The sequence below is a fragment of the Myxocyprinus asiaticus genome, chromosome 39, assembly GCF_019703515.2.
Source record: "Myxocyprinus asiaticus isolate MX2 ecotype Aquarium Trade chromosome 39, UBuf_Myxa_2, whole genome shotgun sequence".
Taxonomy (NCBI): Eukaryota; Metazoa; Chordata; class Actinopteri; order Cypriniformes; family Catostomidae; genus Myxocyprinus; species Myxocyprinus asiaticus.
The window spans coordinates 29052968-29076228 of NC_059382.1; the positions used below are offsets into that span (position 1 = coordinate 29052968).

Here is a 23261-nt window from a genome sequence, read left to right on the forward strand (position 1 = left end):
GGTGGCAATATGCACGAAGAATGTGAATCGCCAAAAACAAAAGAAGAAGAATGTGAAAGTGATAGCGGAGATTTAAAGTAAAAAAGGACTTTAATATTGATCTGTTTCTCACCCACAACTATCATATCCCTTCTGAAGACATGGATTTAACCACTGGAGTCGTATTAATTACTTTTATGTTGCCTTCATGAGCTTTTTGGAGTTAAAAATGTAGGTCCCTATTCACTTGTATTGAGGACCTACAGAGCTGAGATATTCTTCTAAAAACCTTAATTTGTGTTCTGCTGAAGATAGAAAGTCATACACATCTGGGACAGCATGAGGGTGAGTTAATGATGAGAGAATTTTCATTTTTGGGTGAACCATTCCTTTAACTCAAAGGTGGGTCTTCCATTCCTACATCCACCATATTGAGCATTGCAATTTCTCCTTTTCATCTTTCTATGAGTGAGTCCATGTCCTTCTCATTATAAAATCTTCAGGTCTGTTAGGGGCACTGAACTACGCTTGTAAAGTACTGTTTTTTATTAAAGAACCACATGTTAATACTAAGCTATTATTACACATACTTGAACAGATGCTATCTTGCACTTATACTGGTGGTTGCTGTATGAATGTACAGTTCTTAGGGGCATTTTAGGTAAGTGGATCAACAGGCAATCACAATAGCAGGAACAAAGAAATGCCACTGCCTTCATTCTCTCCAGTGCAGACTTGTGTCTCCTCCAGTGAAAGCAGTGAGTCGGTTGCTTACCTTCAACCATCAGCATTGGCTCATTCGCTCCCCCATGTGCCAGCATCTCTCTGCGGTACCGCTCTCCAGTTTCCCTGCAACAACATGAGCAGACACAAGTTTACTTTACACTGCCAGCATTGTTCCCACAATCCAAGCCAATACACCCTCTTAAATGGCTGGACATGTCCAAACAAAAATAAATTCTAAAGAACAAAACCACAGAGGAGTAGTGAAGACATGGTGGTGATTTTGGGGTAGGGGTACAGGAATAACTCCATGATTATTGATTTGAAGTTGATTTGATATTTGTGTCCAAACTTTTTACAGGTATACATTCATAACTGTTATAGCGCCACCTATTGTCCGATCTCCACCACATTTTGCATGCTTCTTCAACATATCTCGCATATGCATACTAAATATGATGAAAATAAGACTTTTCTTTTAGGAGTTATTGGCTTTTGCATAATCTAGGGCACACCCATATATTTAAATTACCCTGTTATAGCCATGGCAAATAAAAAGTTACAGTTTTTTTGATAATAATTGATGTAGGCTGTCCAAAGATTCTTCCTAGGTTTTGCTGCTGTTGCGTAAAAAACCTAGGACTAGTTCGCAAAAATATGTTTTTTAAATAATCTCAAATATTTAACGAACAATTTGATTGACACCAATGGTCCTTGAGGCAAAGTTGTTCAGAATGAGGAGATCTATCGTATGATATGAATAACATTGTGAAACACAGCGGTATATACAACGATTTACATGCACGTAATACGCGACAGCGCCTCCCAGTGGCCAATTTTTTTCACATTTTGCACATATAGGGACTCTGCTGAATCTTTCTGCACTGGTTTGGTTCCGATTGGGCGAAAGGCCTAGGACTAGTTCGTTTTGAGTGGGAGGAGCAAAAACTGGCCAAGGAATCACTGGAAAAAAATAACTTTGTTTCTAGCCCTTACGGTTCAAGAGTTATGGCACAAAATTGGGTTTTTGTTTTGTTTTGTTCACTATAGCGCCACCTGTGGGCCGATCAGGCCGATTCCATGCATATGGCTAGCCAGCCGGAGTACTACCATTCCCCAAAGTTTCAAGTCTCTAGGTACGGTTTTGTCTGCATGATCAGTTTTACGGCAGAAGAATAATAAAAATAATAATCCTGACAATTACAATAGGGTTTCAGGACTTCGTGCTTGATCCCCTAATTATTAGAAAGTAAACAAAGTATTTTTTATATATCGTCAACGATAACAAAGACGAGATGAAAAAGACACATTATGACAATAATTAAATGATTTTACTAAATACTTTTGGCGAAAGTATGACGATAAAGCAAAAGCACAGGTGCACTAAGTTACGTGAAAATGGCGTTGCTGTAACAACAAATACATATAATGTAATATTCTAAACAGTTCCTAAAACACCAAAAATGTATAAGCCTCTGAGGTATGAAGAATTCACAAAACAATAATTTCAGGAATACTTCAGTACACTCATTATAATGCTATTATTTCAGGAGCTCAGGTTCACAATATTGTATTTTGTTTAGGTTGATAAGTCTTTTAAATGTTTATCGAAAATGCTAAAATGTACACATTTTTCAAAATGTTTGAAAATTGGCTTAAAGTCATGACATGCCTTTTTTATTATTTTGATATGTTCCTTGGCGTTCACTTTTAATATTAGTAAAGTTTATTGCACAAAAAATATATTTGTAAAACATGATAACTTTCCACCCTAATTCTGACCCTCTGTCAGAAACAGTCGATTTTGGTGCTGCTGCTCCTTTAAGACCTGACAGTAAATGCCCACTGTTATGATTGGCTCTCTGCTCTTGACTGACCTGCTCTCTCCTTGTCATCTCACTGTTCACCTCTACTGTGAGGGGCTACAGAAGTAATAAAATAAGCATTAATGTGTTGTTGTGGAGACGGTCAGATACAAATGTCTATGTAAGTAGAGAACAAGTTGTTTTCGCAGCTTGGTTTCAACATATGCTCTTTTCGCAGTGAGGAGGAAGTTTTGAGTTCTGAAACTTACAGTATGTTTTTACTGTACAATGACCTCTTACATATGAAAAGATAAAGGAAAACGTAATTCCTCATGTTATGGCCCCTTTAAAGTATGGTCTGTTACAGTTTGACACGTTTTCATTTTGCACATTAATGCCAACTAAATTGTTATTTTCATATACTAAAATAAAATGCCATATCAAGACTAAATTTGACTAAAATTAATGCTTATGAGACAACAAAATATTCATAAAATTTAAAGGACAAAAATTAAGACTAAAACAAATGTAAAATTAGTAATTTTAAGTGTGTCATTTCTGTGCCACTAGTGCCACCAAACGGAATTGCAAAAGGTAAATTTTTTTTCAAACAGCTTTCCCTCTCCCATCTGCAATTGAAAGAACACAGGTTTTCACGCCCTTCATTGGTAGAATCAGTGTTGCTGTATCGGGTGGTTGGGACGCTCAAGCAAATAGACAAATTTTTATAGCGCCACAGACACAGTGTTTGCAATTTGAGGAAATTAATACATGAATGGCTTATTCATAGTAGTCTCTGCATTTTAAGCAGGGTTAGAGAAAGTATTTTAACATCAGGAAAGTTACACACATCAGCTGTAATCAACTCTTACAAACAAACACACCGGTTCAGTGGGTCTTCGCCCCATAGCCGACCAGATGACTGAATCTCAGCTGCCAGGCCTGGAGAGACAAGTGCAGGTGAACCAATAACAAGCTGCTGTAGGAATAGTCCCATTACAGCACCATCTCTGTAAATGCTTGCCAACTGATTTCCTAACCCATGAACATGCTGATCCTCAGAACACTTTATATCTCGGCTGCAACTGTGACCCAATTCCATGCAAGAGTCAAGTTTGTGTTTTGCCACACAATGCCTTTAGGACCATATTCATTACTAGATTTTTATATTTTCTAAAGAAAATGTGAGTTATGCTTTCCAGTACAAAACTTGCTGCCACAATGCTTGGTCTGCATCACTACTGTATGCAGTTGCTAAGGTATTCTGAGTGGTTTTAGGCACGTTGCTATGCAGTTGCCAGGGTGTTCTGGTCGGTTGCATATTGGCCCAACTACATAAAACACACCAAGTCTAACTCCCCAAGTATGATTAATAGTAAAAGTGATGCCTTGGCTTAGAAAGCACTACTAATAATGAATGCACTTATAATTTATAAAGTATTGTTCCCAAATAGAGGATGGTGTATAATCCGTTACAAAGTGAACATTACAAACCCCTTTTCACTTGCTGTACTCTGAGGTAAATTAAAGACAGTGATGATGTTTTAGGTGGATGCAAGTTGGGGAAATATTTTGGCATAAAAACACACATTTGAATCCTGTTTAAAGAGCTTAGCAGTTCAAACGCATTGCTGAACGATGGAGACGTGCTTAGATACCCGCTGCTACAATTATCCCTGCAGGAAATGGACTGAGCACACTGCGCTTGGAATGGTGGTAAATACGGGCAACAAAGCCTGTTGGTATAAGATAATATCAGTTTAAATCAGAGCTAAATGCCACAGCAAATGCTAAAGTAGCTTAGCTGTGTTCACAAAGTCAACTAGGTATTAAATGTTAATTGAATAATGAAAGAAATTCTTCTTAGCTTTAATAGTGTGACTGAAATTCTTCGTTTTAAGTGACTACCATTCAAATCTTTAAAAACTTCACTTATAGTAGCTGGCAGCTTTTGTCTGCAGTGGCACAGCAATAAGTGCACATGATCCTGACATGCTGTCATGATGCTTATGACCTGAATTTTGACCTGAAACAAAACAAAACAAAAAATGAAACATACACACACAAAACAAAACAATAATAAAAAAGCATAACCAAAACAAAGAACAAGAAACAATAAAAAAAATAAATAAAATAAAATAAAAGGCAATACTAAAAAAACCACAAAAAAAACCAACAACAACCAAAACACAACACGCACATAAAAGTCGGAAATTTCGTAATTACGAGTTCCAAGCACATGAATGATCAAGCGAAGTCATATTAACGAGTGGGAAACTCAGAATTCTAGATGATACCCAAGTTACCGAGTTGGGACATTAGAATTTGTTATATATGAGTCAACTAATGACTCACCCTTTGCGGTTTGTTTTAAGCAAATTAATTAATAATTTGTTAGACACCATGCATTAATATATCATACATGTTGTGTATAAGTGATGCAATTTTATTCACTCATGTTTATTCACTGGTACAACAGAAAAAGAGCTTTTGCCATCATTCATTGCATATTTGTTTCAATTTTGCTTCTTCCGTAGCTTCCCGGGTCCACTTGAAAGCAGCATTAAATTCACAGGGCCTGGGTCGAGGAGACTATATCATAGAGGCCTTAGAGCAGGGCTAGCCAACCCTGCTTCTGGAGAGCAACCTTTCTGCAAAGTTTAGATCCAAACCTAATCAAACACATCTGAGCTAGCTATTCAAAGTCTTCAGGATTACTTGAAAATTACATTCAGGTGTGATGGAGCAGGGTTGGAGCTGAACTCTGCAGGAAGGTCGCTCTCCAGGAGCAGGGTTGGCTACCCCTGACTTAGAGGATGAATATAACTATGCACTTTTGTAGTACAATGAAAAAGCATTGCTATCATGCAAGTACAGAACATTAAGGACTTCTCGAATACATCTGGGTCTAATGATAACTATGGGCCTTGTGCAGTCTGTGCTAAAGCAGAATTTGTCTGTAAAAAGTGTTTGTTTCCACGAGGCTATTGAAGAGAGCCAGGGTTGTGTAAACAGCAGTATGTGAGACACATTATAGCTGGAGAAGGTGAGACTTCATACAGACTTAAGCCCAAGAGTATCAGCATGACAGATCCCATATGGCCCCTAATGACTTCAATAAGCCCAAATGGCACTGCTGCTGAGAGACGCAACATCTGAAAGCTAAACATTAGCTCAGCACAGCAGCTACTTTACTAACAACACCCGTCTAAAATCTGCTATGCGAGTTTGCTAATGGAAATATTTTCATGGCAGATGGGTCCACAAAAGCTGTTGGCTTAAAAATAGGCTACTTCAAAAGTGACATTTATAAGAACATTGCACAAATGGCTTGCACTAATAAAAAGGACCAAAAGTACTATGGTGTTTCCATGTTTTTCCAGACCTGTACCTTAGATTACCATGTAAATACTATTGTTTATGAGTAAGGTAATCGGGGGAATTCAGGGTTGTTATGGGTGGTGGTACTGATCTGCTGTTGCTACGGTGCACTGGATGTTTGCTATGTACTTGTTGGCCAATGCCCAGGTTTCTATGTTATTCTGGTCCACAGATATGGCTCAGGTCCCTCGTGCAGTTCAAGTATATAAAATTTATTTTCTGTCTGTTTTATTGTCCCTTTGGCGGAAATCCAAAACCAATCTAGATGTGCACTGAATCACTTGGAAAAGTAATAGTACACATGATTTGAGGTATCATGTCCATACACAGCACAACAGGACGAGAGACAAGGTATGTGCTGAAGTTTAATACTTTGTCCCTAACCCATAGTAATGGTGATAATAATATTAGTAATCGTAGTAAAAGCCATGCCCCTGTTTCCTAGGTTGTCTTTAGTTCAGCAAATGACCTTTATGTCCAAATGACTTCCAAGAGCAAGCAAAAAGCTGTATCACATCCAGCATTCTATTAGCCAGTGGAACATAACTCAGTGACCGAATTTTCCCAAATATTAGCAATAAGAAAAGAGCCTCCATATGGTCCATGTTATTAACAGTTGATGTTATCTTCCAGAACACTTTTAATGGCCCAGTAAAATAAAAGCTAAACAATTGTAAATATGTTTCTCAGAGAGTTATATACAAATAAGGTTGTCTGAGATGATACAAATGAGAAATCTTTTAAAAATCTAGTTTATCAATATTTTGTAATAATTTTAAAGGAGTAGTTCATCCAAAGTAGTTCATCATCATTTACTCACCCTCATGCCATCCAAGATGTATATGACTTTCTTTCATCTGCTGAACTCAAATGAAGATTTTTAGAAGAATATTTCAGCTCTGTAGGTCCATACAATGCAAGTGAATGGTGACCAGAACTTTGAAGCTCTAAAAAGCATATAAAGACAGCATAAAAGTAATCAATACAACTCCAGTGGTTTAATCCATGTCTTCAGAAGCGATATGATAGGTGTGGGTGAGAAACAGAACAATATTTAAGTCGTTTTTTACTAGTAATCTCCACAATCACTTTCTTCTGTTTTTTCACATTCATATTTCAAGTTGTGCATATCGCCACCTACTGGGCAGGGAGAATTTATGGTAAAAAATGACTTAAATATTGTTCTGTTTTTACCAACACCTATCATGTCGCTTCTGAAGACATGGATTATGTGCTGCTATTATGTGCTTTTTGAAGCTTCAAAGTTCTGATCAACATTCACTTGCATTGTATGGACCTACAGAGCTGAGATATTCTTCTAAAAATCTTCATTTGTGTTCTGCAGAAGAAAGAAAGTCATACACATCTGGGATGGCATGAGGGTGGGTAAATGATGAGAGAGTTTTAATTTTTGGGTGAACTATCCCTTGAAATACTTCATCAAGAAATGTAATATTTGTGTCCACTGTCCACGTTGGTTTCATACATTTGAAAAAATACATTTATAGCATTTTCTACAAATAAATAAATTATACATACTATATCATTAAAATACCTTCCTTTCATCTTGAACACACACAAGGGTACAAAACTTAATATTTCAAAAAAGTTTAAGGTAAACAAATAAATAAATGTTTTACAAATATCCTGAATTTCTTAGTCACAAATATCAAGAAGTTTTCTTATGGATTTTTCCATTTGATCTGGTAAAAAATTTGCCTTTTTATAAAAAAATGCAAAATATCACTTTTAAATATAATTATTTTTAAACTTCACACACAGTGATCATAAGGGTCTAAAGTTGTTTTCTGACTACCAGACTTAGATACGATGGACAAAATTATAAAATAAAATTGCTTCACTGCTTTATTCTTTTTTTTTGTTTTTGTTTTTTTTTTGTTTGGAAATAATAAAATTATGTTATTCTAAACTACTTATGCCAACATTATTTTATTTTTTTTTTCATATATCCGGACAAAAAATTAAGTTCACGACTATGAGATTCTCTACCATCAGACTAACAATTTTCGGCTGGTGGACGAGGACCAAATCCTATATATTCACATTTAAAGAGGCACACAAGCCATATTTAGAGACCAGAACATCTTACAGATGCTGGAAGTCACGCCACCACTCACATTTTCTTGAAAATGTACAAATCAAGTTTTTACACCAACACTCTGTTAGTCAAAGAATATATGTCAATCAAAACAGCTGCCATACTTCAATAAAAAAGTAAATGAATGGATGCATTTATAAAGGACAGGGTTTAACAGCCATCTGTGGACTGAAGAAAGGTTTCAGATGTTCAGACGAAAGACACACACAAATATTAGCTGCGCTCCCGTGAGAGGGAGTAATAACGGATAAAAAGGGGGGAGAGGGGGGTGATTTAGAGGATGGTAAAGACATTAAGGCTGGGGCAATTAAAGAGATGGGAATATTTAGTGTTTGTGAGGAGGGAGGCCTTATTCCCAGTGGCTCCAAATAATTACAGGCTAGAATGAATGGTTTATGAAGGCCATTCCGAAATAAAATCTGCTTTTTAGATCGCTCTAGCTCCCAAACGGCCATTTCTACAGCTGCTCAAGAGTTGAGAAAAGCATTTCAAACTGCCCCCAAAAAGGACTTCTGAAAGAAGAGTTTTAAATATTTCCCCCCGGGAGTGCTTCTTCAAAGATTATCACTGCTTTGTTATTTCAGAAAAGGACCCAAACAGGGACGAGAAGCAGAGAAAAGCATTTTAATCCTTTAACCGTGCAATGTCTGTGATAGATGTATAAAACCACAGAGAAGGATCAAGGCCAAAATTAAACTACCTTGGTATGTTGATGCGTTTTTGTACTTTAGAAGGTCTTGTTTAAGATGTTATTAAGGATTACTCAAGGAATATTCTCAAACATTCATTAACTGCAACAGATCACTTCATTTCAGGTTAACAGACCACCAACATACGGAGAAACGTGTTTCTGAATTAGACAAAATTTTAAGTGACGTTTAATAATTCACAAATCATTTGAAATTATCCTTAAAGGGGAAAGTCCATCAAAAAATTAAAATTCTGTAATAATTTACTAACCTTTTTGATGCTGTAATAGTATATGACTTTCTTGCTTGCCTGGAAAACCAAAGAATTTGTTCACGTTGCTCTTTTTCATACTTTTGCGCTATATTCCAAGTCTTCTGAAGCCATCCAATAGATTTTGAGAGGTACAGACTGGAGTTTGAATATACAGAAGTGCAGATGACATTTGAGAGTGGAAGCAGTGGGGAAGATGGTTAACCAGAGAGTAGCCACTTATATTTCTGTCTGTTTCTTACACAGAACTATTGTACAGCTTCAGAAGACTTGGAATATAGTGCATGAGTAGTGGTGGACCTTCTGCCTAAAATTTCCTTTTGCCTTTTCAGAAGAAACAGGAAGTCATACGGTCAGGAAAGACATAAGGGTAAGTAAATGATTACAGAATTTTCATTTTTGGATGAAGTATCCTTTTAAAGGTGCACTCAGTAATTTTTTTCCCCATTAAAAAAGTTTTACTCCTAAAGAAATGAATTGTAATTTTGAAACATATGTATAAAATCATGACCGCTCACATGAGATGAGGACTGTAGTCATATCAGTAACCTTATAAAAGCTGTTTAATTCTACATGAGGCAGGGTCTCCTCATGGGGGCTGCCATTTTAGAATCACATGATCAGCTGAATACTACTCGCTTAATCTAAGTAACTGTCTTGTTATTGGACACTTTCTCTCTTGGATTAAATTAATCATGGCTGATTGTAAATAGTGAATTTCTACAATGGCATCTGTAACTGAAAACTATTGATTTTGAATGATGAGGCATCCACACCACTAGGTGTCACTGTTAGTCCAAGATGACAAACAAAATGTTACTGAGTGCACCTAAGATCTTACATATTTTATTTTGGGTACAAAAAATAATAATAATAATTTTAAACATGTCTGGATGTTGTTGCAGTGCTACAGTATATATTGAAAGGATGTTAATAAAGTAGTTTGAAAACAATGTCTTTAATCCTTCTTCACCAAAACGAATCATAAACACACTTACTGTGTTGGTGACGTGTGATAGAAGTATTATGGCCTTTTGAATGTCTACCAAGATATCGGTCGTTGAAAGATTTCATGCTTTTCCATGATAAACTTGATCCAGGACTGCAAAGAAAATCTTCAGACAAACAGCAATAAAAGAAAGCTGTGTTTAGGTGCCAACTTATTCTTGAATAAAAAATTGAGATCAGTTTGCCTTTAGAGGCCAATTTTAGGACTTTTTAATATATTCCTAACAGTCTATATTAGTCAATACCGGAAGCAGATATATTTTTTCTACAATATTTTATATGTTATTATCTTTTTAACTGTTTGTTACAATGCCTAATTTCACTGTGAAGTGTAAAATTCTAAATTGTAGCTTCATTGTTAATTCTTTTTTTTTTTACATTAATATCTGCCACTGTTATCAGACATAATAAAAAATAAAAAAAATTATTGGCTAGTGATGTAAGCCACAATTTCTGTTTCAATGCATTCCAATTTAAAGCCCACTATACGTAGTGCACTTGTGGTGTGGCATAACTCATAGCTAAGGAATATGGCCAAAACATGCTCTACGCAAGTACACGCAGACGCTTCTAGCTACGCAAGCTCGATTTTGTGCGTTGTTTTTTTTCCAAAATGTGTCAGATCACAATTTATAACACAGCGCAAGTACGTGTTGCATTCTCAACGTTGCCATAAGTGGAGCTACAGAGGACATTCGTGAAAACGTTCCAATTCTTAACCCAAATCACACATTAAAGGAATAGTTCACCCAAAAATTTAAATTATTTCCCAGATGTGTGACTAATTTTCTTCTGCTGAACACTAACATTTTTAGTACAATATTTCAGCTCTGTAGGTCTATACAATGCAAGTGAATGGTGACCAGAACTTTATGCTCCAAAAAGCATATAAAGGCAGCATAAAAGTAATCAATGTGACTGCAGTGGTTTAATCTGTATCTTCAGAAGCAATTTCTTACAACACATTAATTGGTTGACTGGAGTCGTGGATTACTTTTATGCTGCCTAAATATGCCTTTTGGACCATCAAATAGCCAGCAGCATGATGGCACCTGATTACATTCACTGTAAGGACCAACAGAGCTTCAACATTTCCCTACAAATCTTAAAGGGATAGTTCACCCAAAAAACAAAATTCTCTCATCATTTACTCACCCTCATGCCATTCCAGATGTGTATGACTTTCTTTCTTCTGCTGAACACAAATGAAGATTTTTAGAAGAATATCTCAGCTCTTTTGGTCCATAAAATTCAAGTGAATGGGTCCCGAAATTTTGAAGCTCCAAAAATCACGTAAATCAGTATAAAAGTCATCTATAAGACTCCAGTGGTTAAATCAATATCTTTAGAAGCAATATGAGAGGTGTGGGTAAGGAAAAGATCACTTTCACATTCTTCTTGTGTTTTTGGTGATTCACATTCTTCATGCATGTCGCCCCCTACTGGGCAGGGAGACAAATTTCAAGCAAAAAAAGGATTTAAATATTGATCTGTTTCTCACCCACAGCTATCTTATCACTTCTGAAGACATGGATTAAACCACTGGAGTCATATGGATTACTTTATGATGCCTTTATGTGCTTTTTGGTGCATAAAAATGTTGGCACCCATCCACTTGCATTGTATGGACCTACAGAGCTGAAATATTCTTCTAAAAATCATAATTTGTGTTCTGCAGAAAACAAAAAGTCCTACACATCTGGGATGGCATGAGGGTGAGTAAATGATGAGAGAATTTTCATTTTTGGATGAACTATCCCTTTAATTTGTGTTCTGCTGAAGAAAGAAAGTCCTACACATCTGGAATGGCATCAGGGTATGTGAATAATGAGAGAATTTTCATTTTTGGGTGAACTATTCCTTAAAAAGAGAAACTTTTAAAAACGTGTCTAAAGACACCTGCATTCTGTTTAATTTGTTTTGTTAGGTCTAAATGGCCCCTAATGTGGACTCTCCCCATGTTGTTGTTAATGCTGGAAATCTTTCTCCTAGTTGATATAGAAGATCTGATACCTGAAGTTGAGTGTCAACGGCACCACAGACCTTCTTGGACTCACAGAGACGGGCCACCATGCTCTGCGGCAAAGGCTTTGAGAAATGACACAGATGCATATGAAATAGTGAACCATCAAAACGATAAAGGCAGTACATGAATTTATGGTATCTGTACCTGCCCTGTCTGGTAATACCGAGCAAACTGGTTAATCACGCGAAAATCTGCAGCAAAATATTCCATTAAAATAGATGGCACCTCTGCAAAATCAGTGGCACAGCGTGTACCTTCAAAGAGAAAATAATAAAGCAGTCATCATAATCATGCAACTATAGGGAACCATGTGAACAGAGTTAGTGGACTAAGTTCATAGCTGTACCCGTCACGTGTTGGTAATGCGTGCGTCCCAGCATGGAGTGCATGGCATGGCCCATCTCGTGGAAGAGGTTTTCCATCATGCCCGGGCTGAGCAGTGTGGGAGTGGATCGAGTGGGGTGGGGCAGGTTCAGCATCAGAACCACCAATGGCAGCTGATACTGACAATCATCCAACCGCCTCCCACCACGGATGGTGAAATGGCAGTCCTGAGGAGAAGATGGACAAAACTGGTCTGATCAAACATCATGCATTTGGTGGCTGAAGTGCCCCTTGTCCAGATGATATATTCTAATCCAACAGATCCTAGTTTTGGATGTACAGACTAAAGAAACTATAAGAAAAGGTAGCTTATCTGAGCTCTTCTCTACCTGGTGAGGTTTGTCTAGTCTGTAGAAGAAGTCACAGTAGATGTATCCCAGCAACCCCTCTGTTTCATGCACCACAGCCTGTGGGCACAATTCAAACAGGCATGTGACATCAGAAAGGAAGTTGCGGAAAGCTCAAGTCATCTAAGACCTCTCATTTGAAGCTCATTACAGGATTTCGGTCTGATAATCAAGTCTAGAGTGGTTCGAGCACAGGCTTGTGATCTCACCAGCTTGCGGACATCTTCGCTCCACACCTCCCCCACTCTGGGCTGCTCGGCCAGAAGCGATACACCAAACAGCTGTGTGAAAACACTGTTCAGACCTTCCATACAAGCTCCCAGTGAAAAATACGGACTGTACAGACTTGGCTCAATGTTGAATCTGCAGAGACAAAACACAAGCGTACCACATTTTTAAAGGCTGAATGGCAGTGGCAGTGCTGAAGTGGAAAACAATATGTGCCAGTATTCCCCTTGTTTGAATGTAATTATATCAACTAACTATTTACACTTATTTACAATTATCTGTATTTACATTTTACATTTATAAATAATACAGTTAACATTTACCTAATTTGGCATCAAAACTTATTTGAATTCATTGTATTTTTATCCACATTTTTATGTAAATTTGTGTATTTCATATTTTAATGTTATAACTGTTCAATAAAGTCAATAAGGCATTCAAAGCCATGCTATATTGTGAATATAGTTACGGCTTTGCTGAGTGTTGTGCCTAATTACATCATCCTTTAGCTGTGACTGTATCAAATTTAGCACAGCCTCCTTTCCTTATTGATAATTAATTACTGCTCAAGGTATTGTGGCTATGGTAAGTCATCTTCACACTACTCCTGCTTTATTTACAATGTGTAAATCAGATAGCACAAAACTTCTGATTCTAAATTCTCTCTCATGCTTTCTCCCATGTCTTACCTTTCTGCACGTATCACACCACTGAAGTATGGATGGTCCCATGGCATTAGTTCCAAGAGGACAAAAAGTAAAGTTGTTGAAATAATTCTTACTGTAAAACACTGTCCAGCCTTTAGTCTTTAATGTTAATGTCAGAGCTGTGCAATGCTTACTGGGCTTCTGGGGTTGAGTTTCATCTTCATGTCCCTCATCATTTTAAAATTCTTATCTGCCCTAAAGTGCAAAAAAAAAAAAAAAAAAAAAAAATGTCTTTATGTGCCATCATATGTTTAACATAATTGACAATCTAAACACCCAAAGCCTAGTTCCTCTGCTAAAGTGGCAATGATATAAAATGTAATAGACAGTGACACCTAGTGGCTTACGTCAGTATGACATCTGCTAGAATAAGCATAGGACAAGGCTACAGTACATACAGTAAATACGGTTAAATCATTGATACCTGCAGATTGAAACTTTTGCACATGATGTGTTTATCTAGAGCTGTGGTTTAATGCAGATAACACACAACGAAGGGGTAAAACTCAACCTGTCGAAGAGTTTGTCTGTGAGAAGCTGTAAGAAGTTCAGGACTGCTTCTGTGGAGAAACAGAACTTGTCACAAAATTGTATACCCATGGGAAAGTGGGTGTGTAGAATTAGGAAATTATTTAAAGGTGAAGCGTGTAATTTTGTCAAATAAAAAAAGTTCCTAGGTTGCATTCAAACCCTTTCTGTTTGTTTGACTGGAAAAGTAATCTTCTGCCTCAAATAGGGATGTGCAAAATGTTTGTAGTTGTTTGAACGACTAGTCAACTAGAAGCTGTTAAGGATAATAGCGCATATTTAAGCTCTGTTATGTTCACGTGACCCCGATCAGACAAGTGTCAGAGGGATATATGGACGCTTAGTGCAGCACTTCAACATGGTAAGCACATCAACGTGGTAACTTATGGATATATACAGTTGTGCTCAAAAGTTTGCATACCCTGGCAGAAATTGTGACATTTTAGCATTGATTTTGAAAATATGACTGATCATGCAAAAAAACTGTCTTTTAAGGATAGTGATCATATGAAACCATTTATCATCACATAGTTGTTTGGCTCCTTTTTAAATCATAATGATAACAGAAATCACCCAAATGGCCCTGATCAAACGTTTACATACCCCTGAATGTTTGGCCTTGTTACAGACACACAAGGTGACACACATAGGTTTAAATGGCAATTAAAGGTTAGTTTCCCACACCTGTGGTTTTTTAAATTGCAATTAGTGTCTGTGTATAAATAGTCAATGAGTTTGTTAGCTCTCACATGGATGCACTGAGCAGGCTAGATACTGAGCCATGGGGAGCAGAAAAGAACTGTCAAAAGACCTGCGTAACAAGGTAATGGAACTTTATAAAGATGGAAAAGGATATAAAAAGATATCCAAAGCCTTGAAAATGCCAGTCAGTACTGTTCAATCACTTATTAAGAAGTGGAAAATTCGGGGATCTCATGATACCAAGCCAAGGTCAGGCAGACCAAGAAAGATTTCTGCCACAACTGCCAGAAGAATTGTTCGGGATACAAAGAAAAACCCACAGGTAACCTCAGGAGAAACACAGGCTGCTCTGGAAAAAGACGATGTGGTTGTTTCAAGGAGCATAACTGCAAGATAATGATGTACACATCTAGTTCATGACATCAAGCAGTTTAAACCTTTTTTACTGCAAGAATTTTTGGCTGAAACAGCAGTGGTGCATAAATAGACTAAACTTCTTGCAGAGGGTTTGACTGTGCTGACTATTATTAACTTTTAAGCCCAGAAAGCTAAAATCATGCAAAAGCGCTCTCCAAGAAGTTCCGTCTCTCAATTAATTCGAGAATTGCGTCTCCTATTAAAACAACCACCACTAAAGACATTTATGTTAGTAGAAGACTCCGTTAATTGACTAGGCAATTGTTTGACAACTAGTCAGTTAGTTGACCACCGTGGCACATCGCTAGGCTCAACCAATGGCATGAGACTGGGGTGGGACAACCTGTGTTTCCAACCAATGGCAGCTGATTGGGAAAACTGTTTGGAAATGATCAATAATTTAGCAATTAATTTTGGTAGAGCTAGTGGTGCAGAAATTACACACTTCACCCTAAAAAACTAAAAGGCAAAAAACAATGACAATGAGAAAAATGACTGAGGCCTTTTAACAATAAAGGTTTTTACCTGGGCTTTTGGCCATGGTTCCCTTTAATGCTCTGTGTGCATAAGATTCATAACCAACCAATCGAGCCAGTTTATCTCTACAGGTCAGCAGTTTCTCAAGTATGTGCATCAGATTTGCATTGGGGTAGAGGAAGATTTTATATGCAACTTTCCTTACCTGGGAAAAAAAAAAAAAATTGTTCACAGTTTAAAGGTCTAGTTCACTCAGAAATGGACAACCTGCCATAATTTATCACTCTCATGTTATTCCAAACAGAAAATGTTAGGCAGAACGGCAGCCTCAGTCACCATTCATTCCCTAACATTCTGCAAAAAATCTCCTTTAGTGTTCCACTGAAGAAAGAAAGTCATACGGGCTTGGAACGACATGAGGGTGAGTGAATAATAACAGAATGTTCATTTTTGGGTGAACTATTCCTTTAAGAACATATTGGACAGTAACAGCTGTAATACACTGATCTTTTGTGACCTACCAGATCATCAGGCGCATCAGCGTGCAGGCCTCCAATCTGAATGTACTTTCCCTCTTTGGTGAAGTGTTGGTGAATGTGTTTAGGAAGAGCGTTCTTCTCTATTCTGTTTGGCATGTGACAGCCCATGAGAAACTGATTGCTGAGACCCAAGAGCTTAACACTTAAATTCACAGCTTCTTTCCTCTGTGAAAGAGACAGGTTATTTGCTAGATATACAGTATAGCTGCATGTCTACAGATTCGTATGTGTTTTTTTCGCCATTAAATTACGATCGGTTACGAGAAGCGCAATCGGTACAAAGAATCTTACCTTTTTTTTTATCCAGATGGATCCCAATTATCTCAAAGTCAAACATGAACAGTTCAGCTACTCTTCTGTTTCAATGAAACAAAATATAATTTATATTCTTGCTGAATTCAGCTTAAAGGAATGTTCCGGTTTCAATACAAGTTAAGCTTAATTGACAGCATTTGTGGCATAATGTTGATTACCACAAAAAAAAAAAAAGAATTTATAAGAAGAAGAAAAATAAATGTGGTTACAGCAAGACGCTTACAATGGAAGTAAATGGGGCCAAGTCCACAATTATTAAAATACACGCTGTTTCAAAAGAACAGCCACAAGATGTAAACATTATATGTGTTATCATGATTTTAGTGTGATATAATCAGGGATTTCTGGGCGTTACAGTGTTTACCAGATTACAGGGTTTACTGGCGTTACGTTGTCATGACAACAAAGTTGCAATATTTTATATAACTTTAAACAGATAAAGTACGTGCTTTTATCACACTAATATCACATTAACATGCATGTTGTTTGTTTTTTGTGGCTAAAATTTTAAAACGGCGAGTATCTGAATGTTTACAGACTGGCCCCCATTCACTTCTATTGTAAGTGCCTCACTGTAACCCAGATTTGTGCTTTTTTTAATAGACGAGGGAGTCCAAATTATTTTCAGTGATTATCAACATTATACCACAAATGATGTCGGTTAAGCTTAAAAGAACATTGCTCTAACCACAAATAAGGAATCAAATACAGTCACTTTCGCAAAATAAACCTCCAAAAGGTGATCAGGATCTTGACACGATGCAAAGTAGATGAAATATTTCTTTAAAAAATCAGGGGCCTAGGTAGCTCAGCGAGTATTGACGCTGACTATCACCCCTGGAGTCACGAGTTCGAATCCAGGGTGTGCTGAGTGACTCCAGCCAGGTCTCCTAAGCAACCAAATTGGCCCGGTTGCTAGGGAGGGTAGAGTTACATGGGGTAACCAGTAGTGTAGTCTAGGGCATACACAGAAATACGCCGTATGCCCACCTAAAATAAGTGATGATTCGTATGACCACCAGAACAACGAGTAGCCTTTTGACCCGGAACTTTCAATCTACTAACGCGGTGCTGCGGCACCACTGAGTTAATATATACTGTTTTTTTATAAATTGTACAGAGCTTCTCTCTAAACGCATATGGAGCAGCAGTAGGCGGGAGCGCAACTGATGGAATCAGAACGTTCATTCCAGACGCGACTGGATATTTGCTAACCAATCATATTTTCCGTTTCAGTAAGGGGCGAGACTCTTTCCAGCATCTAATGCTGATGCACAAGCATCCATGGAGTAACCATAATTTGCACTGTAAATTTATATCCCTGCTAAATGCAGGGGTTGGCTCCTTCATAAATTCATAATATGCCCACCTCTTCAGACACTACTACACCACTGGGGGTAACCTCATTGTGGTCGCAATTAGAGGTTCTTGCTCTCAATGGGGCACATGGTAAGTTGTGTGTGGATCGCGGGGAGTAGCATGAGCCTCCACATGCTGTGAGTCTTTGTGATGTCATGCACAATGAGCCATGTGGTAAGATGCGTGGATTGACTGTCTCAGAAGCGGAGGCAACTGAGACTTGTCCTCTGCCACCCGGATTGAGGTAAGTAATCGTGCCACCACGAGGAAGTAGTGGGAATTGGGCATTCCAAATTGGGAGAAAAGGGGATAAAAAAATAATTTTAAAAAAGCAAAAATCAAGTTTACAGAGAAAAAATCTAAACTAGCCGCAAATTTGCCGCTCGTTATTTTCACATGCAAATGCGCGTGTGATTCGCCGCAAATGTTTGCCAGAAGTTTTCAGCTCTTCACCGGTAGTGGTGAACCTGCAGCAAACCTTTGGCAACAATGGACAATTTGCCGCAAGTTTGCCACAAAGCTCATTTGCATGTGAAAATGTGCGGCAAATTTGCAGTGAACTCTCAATTTTTGTAAGGGGAGGCACTTACAATGAAAGTGAATGGGGCCAATTTTTGGAGTGTTTAAACACAGAAATATGAAGCTTATAATTTTATAAAAGCCCTTACATTAATTCTTATGTTAAAACTTGTGTGTTATTTGAGATGTAAATTTGTTTAAATAATCATTTTTACAGTCATTTTAGGGTTTGTTGACATTACATCGTCATGGTAACAACAAATTTGCTATAACTTCACACAGAAAAGGTTAATAAGTGATTTTATCACACATAAATCATTTTTACACACATATTGTTCATGTCTTGTTCCTATACTTTTGAAACAGTGAGTATTTTAACGTTTATTGATTGGCCCCATTCACTTTCATTGTAAGTGCCTCACTGTAACCAAGATATTTGCTTTTTTTTTTTTTTTTTAAAGAAAAGGAGGGACGAGTCGAAGTTATTTTTTGTGGTAATCAACATTATTGCCACAAATACTATTGATTGAGTTTAACTCGTATTGAACATGGAATATTCCTTTAAAAATGAAGACATGATTGTTCATAAAGAATTTAGGTTACAAGAGTTATAGCATGAGATATGGAATGGCATAAAAAAAAAAAATTCTTGACCCACAATCCCTGCATCACTTTCAAAGCTTATTTATTATTATTCAATATAAATCGGAGTTCGAAATAAACTGGTTCTCGAAAAAGATTTCGTACCTTGTCTCTTGGTCCAGTTTGCCCACAATCTCTTCATTATCCAACAAGTCCTTCAAACTCTTACACAGTTCAACATTAGTATTGAGCCTGCATCATAAGAAATACAAATATTACATTCCCTTGAAAAATAAAAAAAAAATCAGGGTGTGCCACTTTGATAAAGTCTGCCTGCAAATAATGAAAGAAGAAACAGACAACAGAGACTACATTCGGAACGAATGGGACATTCTAAAACACTTAAAGTGAATAACACATAACAGTGAAATTGGAGGACCAAATTCAGTATACACCCTGCTGATGATACATAGGCTGAATATTGAATACTGAATTTGATCTTCCAAAGAATGCCCCCTTCTAAATCTGTGAAATTCAGCGAACTCGTTTACCAGGTCTGCCACTCTGCACAGGCTGTCTGAGAGTTTATCAAATATCTCCACTGTTTTGACTCCAGGTGGGCAGCGGCAGGCTTTCTCCACCAGCTGCTCTGTCTCCTGCAGGGCTCTGTCCTGGACCACCTCAAAGCCCTCCATGGAGTTGAGCTCTGGGACACCAAACAAACTCTTAGAGATCAGCAGCACACAACATGGGTAACATCATCAAGTATGACATATAATGGGGTCCAAAGGTTGTGATGTAATATGAAGATGTTCTGAACTATTACGCCATGAATGTGAAGGAAGTTACACACCACATTCTGTTCAGAGAGGTCTAGTCTCATCTGGACTTGGACATTAAAAGCAGCACTTACTGGTGACCAGGTGGTGACTGTCCTGCCGACCTTCACTGCTGTTCCGCGCTTGAGTAAACACACCAGGGGTCTGTACAGTGACATACTAACACTAGTCTAGACTTCACTATTTCACAGCCAGAAGAAAGGACAGACTGAAAACTTCTGGCAAACGAAACATCACCGCAGTGAAAAGTAACTTTCAAAGGTTTAAAGAAAAGAGGCATATCTCGTCCCTTCCACGTTCATGAGACCCTGTGATTATACAGCAGCACTTTCGACACGGAGAAATGAATTCGTGAGGTGATCATTAATGAAATATCCTTTTCAAACGTTAACAAGTGTATAACAGATTCTGATGTTGTATTTAAATTGTTCACTAAATTATTTTTAAAATATGTTAAACGTTACAGTGAATTTAAATGGCAAGTGAGATGTGGTGCGAATCTTCTTGGTTTTCCAAAATAAAAGTCACCGTATAGTAAATAAAGAGGAAAATAAAAATTATTGGTGTTGGTTAGGATAGCAACGGGCAGTTCAAATTATTATTATTATTATTATTATTATTATTATTATTGTTGTTGTTGTTGTTGTTGTTATTATTATTATTGTTGTTAATAATAATAATAATAATAATGATAATAAATAATAATAATAACAATAAAACTAATTATATTAGTAAATTATTTTTAATTACAGATAATTTCACATAACCGTTTGACTTCTTTAAATCTTAAAATTGCCAATTGTATGTCAATTGTCCTGTAACAGTTTTTCTTTATGATAAATATAATGTAATATATTTTTATTATTATTATTATTATTATTGATTTGGTATATGACAACGGGTATTTCTTGGTTTCCCGAGATCACCCACTGTCATATCACTGCGTCTGCGCAGAGAGTATTTATTAAAATGAATGGGAGAAATTGGAACGCCCAACCAAGAAGCTCTAGCGCCTAACGGTCAAAGGATGTAGAAAGGAAGTCCCACCTTACAGGAAAAAGAGCTAATCACCGTTTAGATACAGACATCGCCTGTCAATCAACTCGCGAATGCGCACGCGCATTAGCTATACAAGCCGAAAAAATTAGCGTTTTTTTTTTTTGCGTAATATGAGGTAAAGAAGCACAATTTTTGATTCCAGTGTTATTCATTTTTATTGATGATTTGAAATATATTATTTTTATCATAATCTTCCATAACCGTCTTTGAGATTTCGATCTTTCACCATTCAAGCTGATAAGAGCTGCACTATCTTGACAGGAAATAACCTCTCAAGAGCGTTCCAAAGATGGCCGACAGTTGACTGACTAGCTGGAGACACTTTGGTGTGCGTGATATTCCCGTACAGCAGATATAGCTAAAGCTGGTTTGCCAACTGACGTTGTACACTAGAGATCCACTATGAAAATTCAGTGGAGATTCAACACCCAGACATCTGTGGTGTGGTGTAAATATAACTATTCTGTGGTACTGTTTTTAAACATTTATTGCTGTCTAGCAGCTGCTATTTCTGTGTTGTTAAGGTTGTGGAAGAGAAGTTAAACCAGAAGGAAGAGTTGGAGTAAAAGGTTATTATTATAATACCTCAGCATCTGCAGTGTATATGTGTAGAATGTGTGTGTTTTACACACAGTAGCCTCAAACAGTATTTAGACACTTCAGTCACAATTTCAAATGTGTGGATTTCATTATTTGAAACAAAATATTGAAGCAAGTTGTATCTGCAAACAAATGAGGCTAGACTACTACTAACTTCACTTATCCTAACTATTTGTTTATTATTTTAACCAACTGGTGTCAAGGTGATTATTTTTTTAGGGTCATATAAAGTCAATTCTGTATCACAACATTAACTATTGACATGTTTTCTCTAACTTTGACGACCAAAACATTTATGTCCTCATTTTGAACAACATGGCTATTGTTTTATCATTTAAATTTCAAGCTCAGTTACACTTCCTAGTGCCATCTAGCGCTCTGCACATGCGTCAAGCTCTAGGAAGTGTAATCGAGCTTGAAATCATGATCGTACCTAGAGACTGCAATGGCAAGATGTACAGGAGGAGGTACATTTTGGTCTGTTCTCACACAAAATGGATTGAATTGGAGAATCAAAGTTTTGGTCACCATTCACTTGCACTGAGGACCTAAAGAGCTGAGATATTCTTCTAAAAATCTTTGTGTTCAGCAGAAGAAAGAAAGTCACACATCTGGGATGACATGAGGATGAGTAAATGATGAGAGAATTTTCATTTCGGGGTGAAGTATTCCTTTAAGTGTCTGTATACTGTGCATACTGGGGCCTCTACAGTATATGTTCTGCCATATGCTGCTTTTGCTATCCTCTTCTACAAATACCATACATTTTAATTGCCACTGTATTTATGAATGGGTCATGTTTTTACAGGAGGATCTATCTATATTAACTCTAATCTGTGTATTTGAACCAAATACCTCTTTAAATCAGGACAGTGTATGTCATAATGGTGACCACTGTCCAGTGCAGGAATTTCTCAGATGTGCCTCCAGTCTGTGACTCTGTAGAAACACAGTATCCAGTGTGCTGTGATGGAGAACAATACAGTATACCCACTACATCTACCAAAGTTACAAGCGTATGTGCTGTCCTTACAAACGACCCAGTCCCAATGGACATGCAAGAGACCGAAGCAGTGGATGGTGTTGTAGACTATTACACACTGCAGGAGTTGAAGGGGGTACCTATTGTGTGTGAAACTGAAAGTCTCCATACAGTTCCACTGGGCCTTGATTGTCATGGTAAAGTACAGCTGACATCATTGAAGGTGTGCTCTGTGCAACTGGTGGACTGTGGAAAAACTCTCCCCCATGATATTGAGAAAACTGTAGTTTCAAGTATATCGTTCTCTCTCAGTGTTCCTGTGCCTTGTCCTCTTACAGCGACATTTATATGCATATCTTTTTCCAATTAGGCACTTATTCTGGTTAAGCTTGATTCTGAAAAAGAGGTTTACATACTCCACAGCTATTGGAATATTACTGGTAAGCAGTGCATGCTAATCAATATAAACCCAAAAAGTCTCAGACATGAACATTTATTACTGCTGTTCTCTTCTGAAATTACTGGAGATGCTAGCGCTTCCATTTATTAAACTGCTTTTTCTTTTTTCTTTTTTTTTTTTTTTAATCATTTATGCACAGTAATTTAATTATATCATTCATTCTTATTCATGTCCATAACACATAAGAGCACAATGAAAATGAATTTCAAAATGTAG

The 23261-nt window shown here is 37.2% G+C and overlaps 1 protein-coding gene across 1 annotated transcript in view; it reads right to left on the reverse strand.

The window, feature by feature from the left end:
• LOC127430031 (mitochondrial intermediate peptidase-like) overlaps positions 1-20432 on the reverse strand; it is a 32835-nt gene extending 12403 nt beyond the window's left edge. Inside the window, exons 1-14 of the mRNA XM_051679452.1 lie at positions 20019-20432; positions 19657-19811; positions 19271-19357; positions 16622-16686; positions 16313-16495; positions 15840-15996; positions 14179-14227; positions 13802-13862; positions 12942-13013; positions 12715-12792; positions 12348-12552; positions 12146-12255; positions 11989-12063; positions 755-828 (exon numbers count right to left, since the gene is read on the reverse strand). Of these exons, the coding sequence (XP_051535412.1) occupies positions 775-828; positions 11989-12063; positions 12146-12255; positions 12348-12552; positions 12715-12792; positions 12942-13013; positions 13802-13862; positions 14179-14227; positions 15840-15996; positions 16313-16438 (987 nt within the window). The 5' untranslated portion in view covers positions 16439-16495; positions 16622-16686; positions 19271-19357; positions 19657-19811; positions 20019-20432 and the 3' untranslated portion in view covers positions 755-774. The remainder of the gene's footprint in view (positions 1-754; positions 829-11988; positions 12064-12145; positions 12256-12347; positions 12553-12714; positions 12793-12941; positions 13014-13801; positions 13863-14178; positions 14228-15839; positions 15997-16312; positions 16496-16621; positions 16687-19270; positions 19358-19656; positions 19812-20018) is intronic.
• Positions 20433-23261: the final 2829 nt, after the last annotated feature.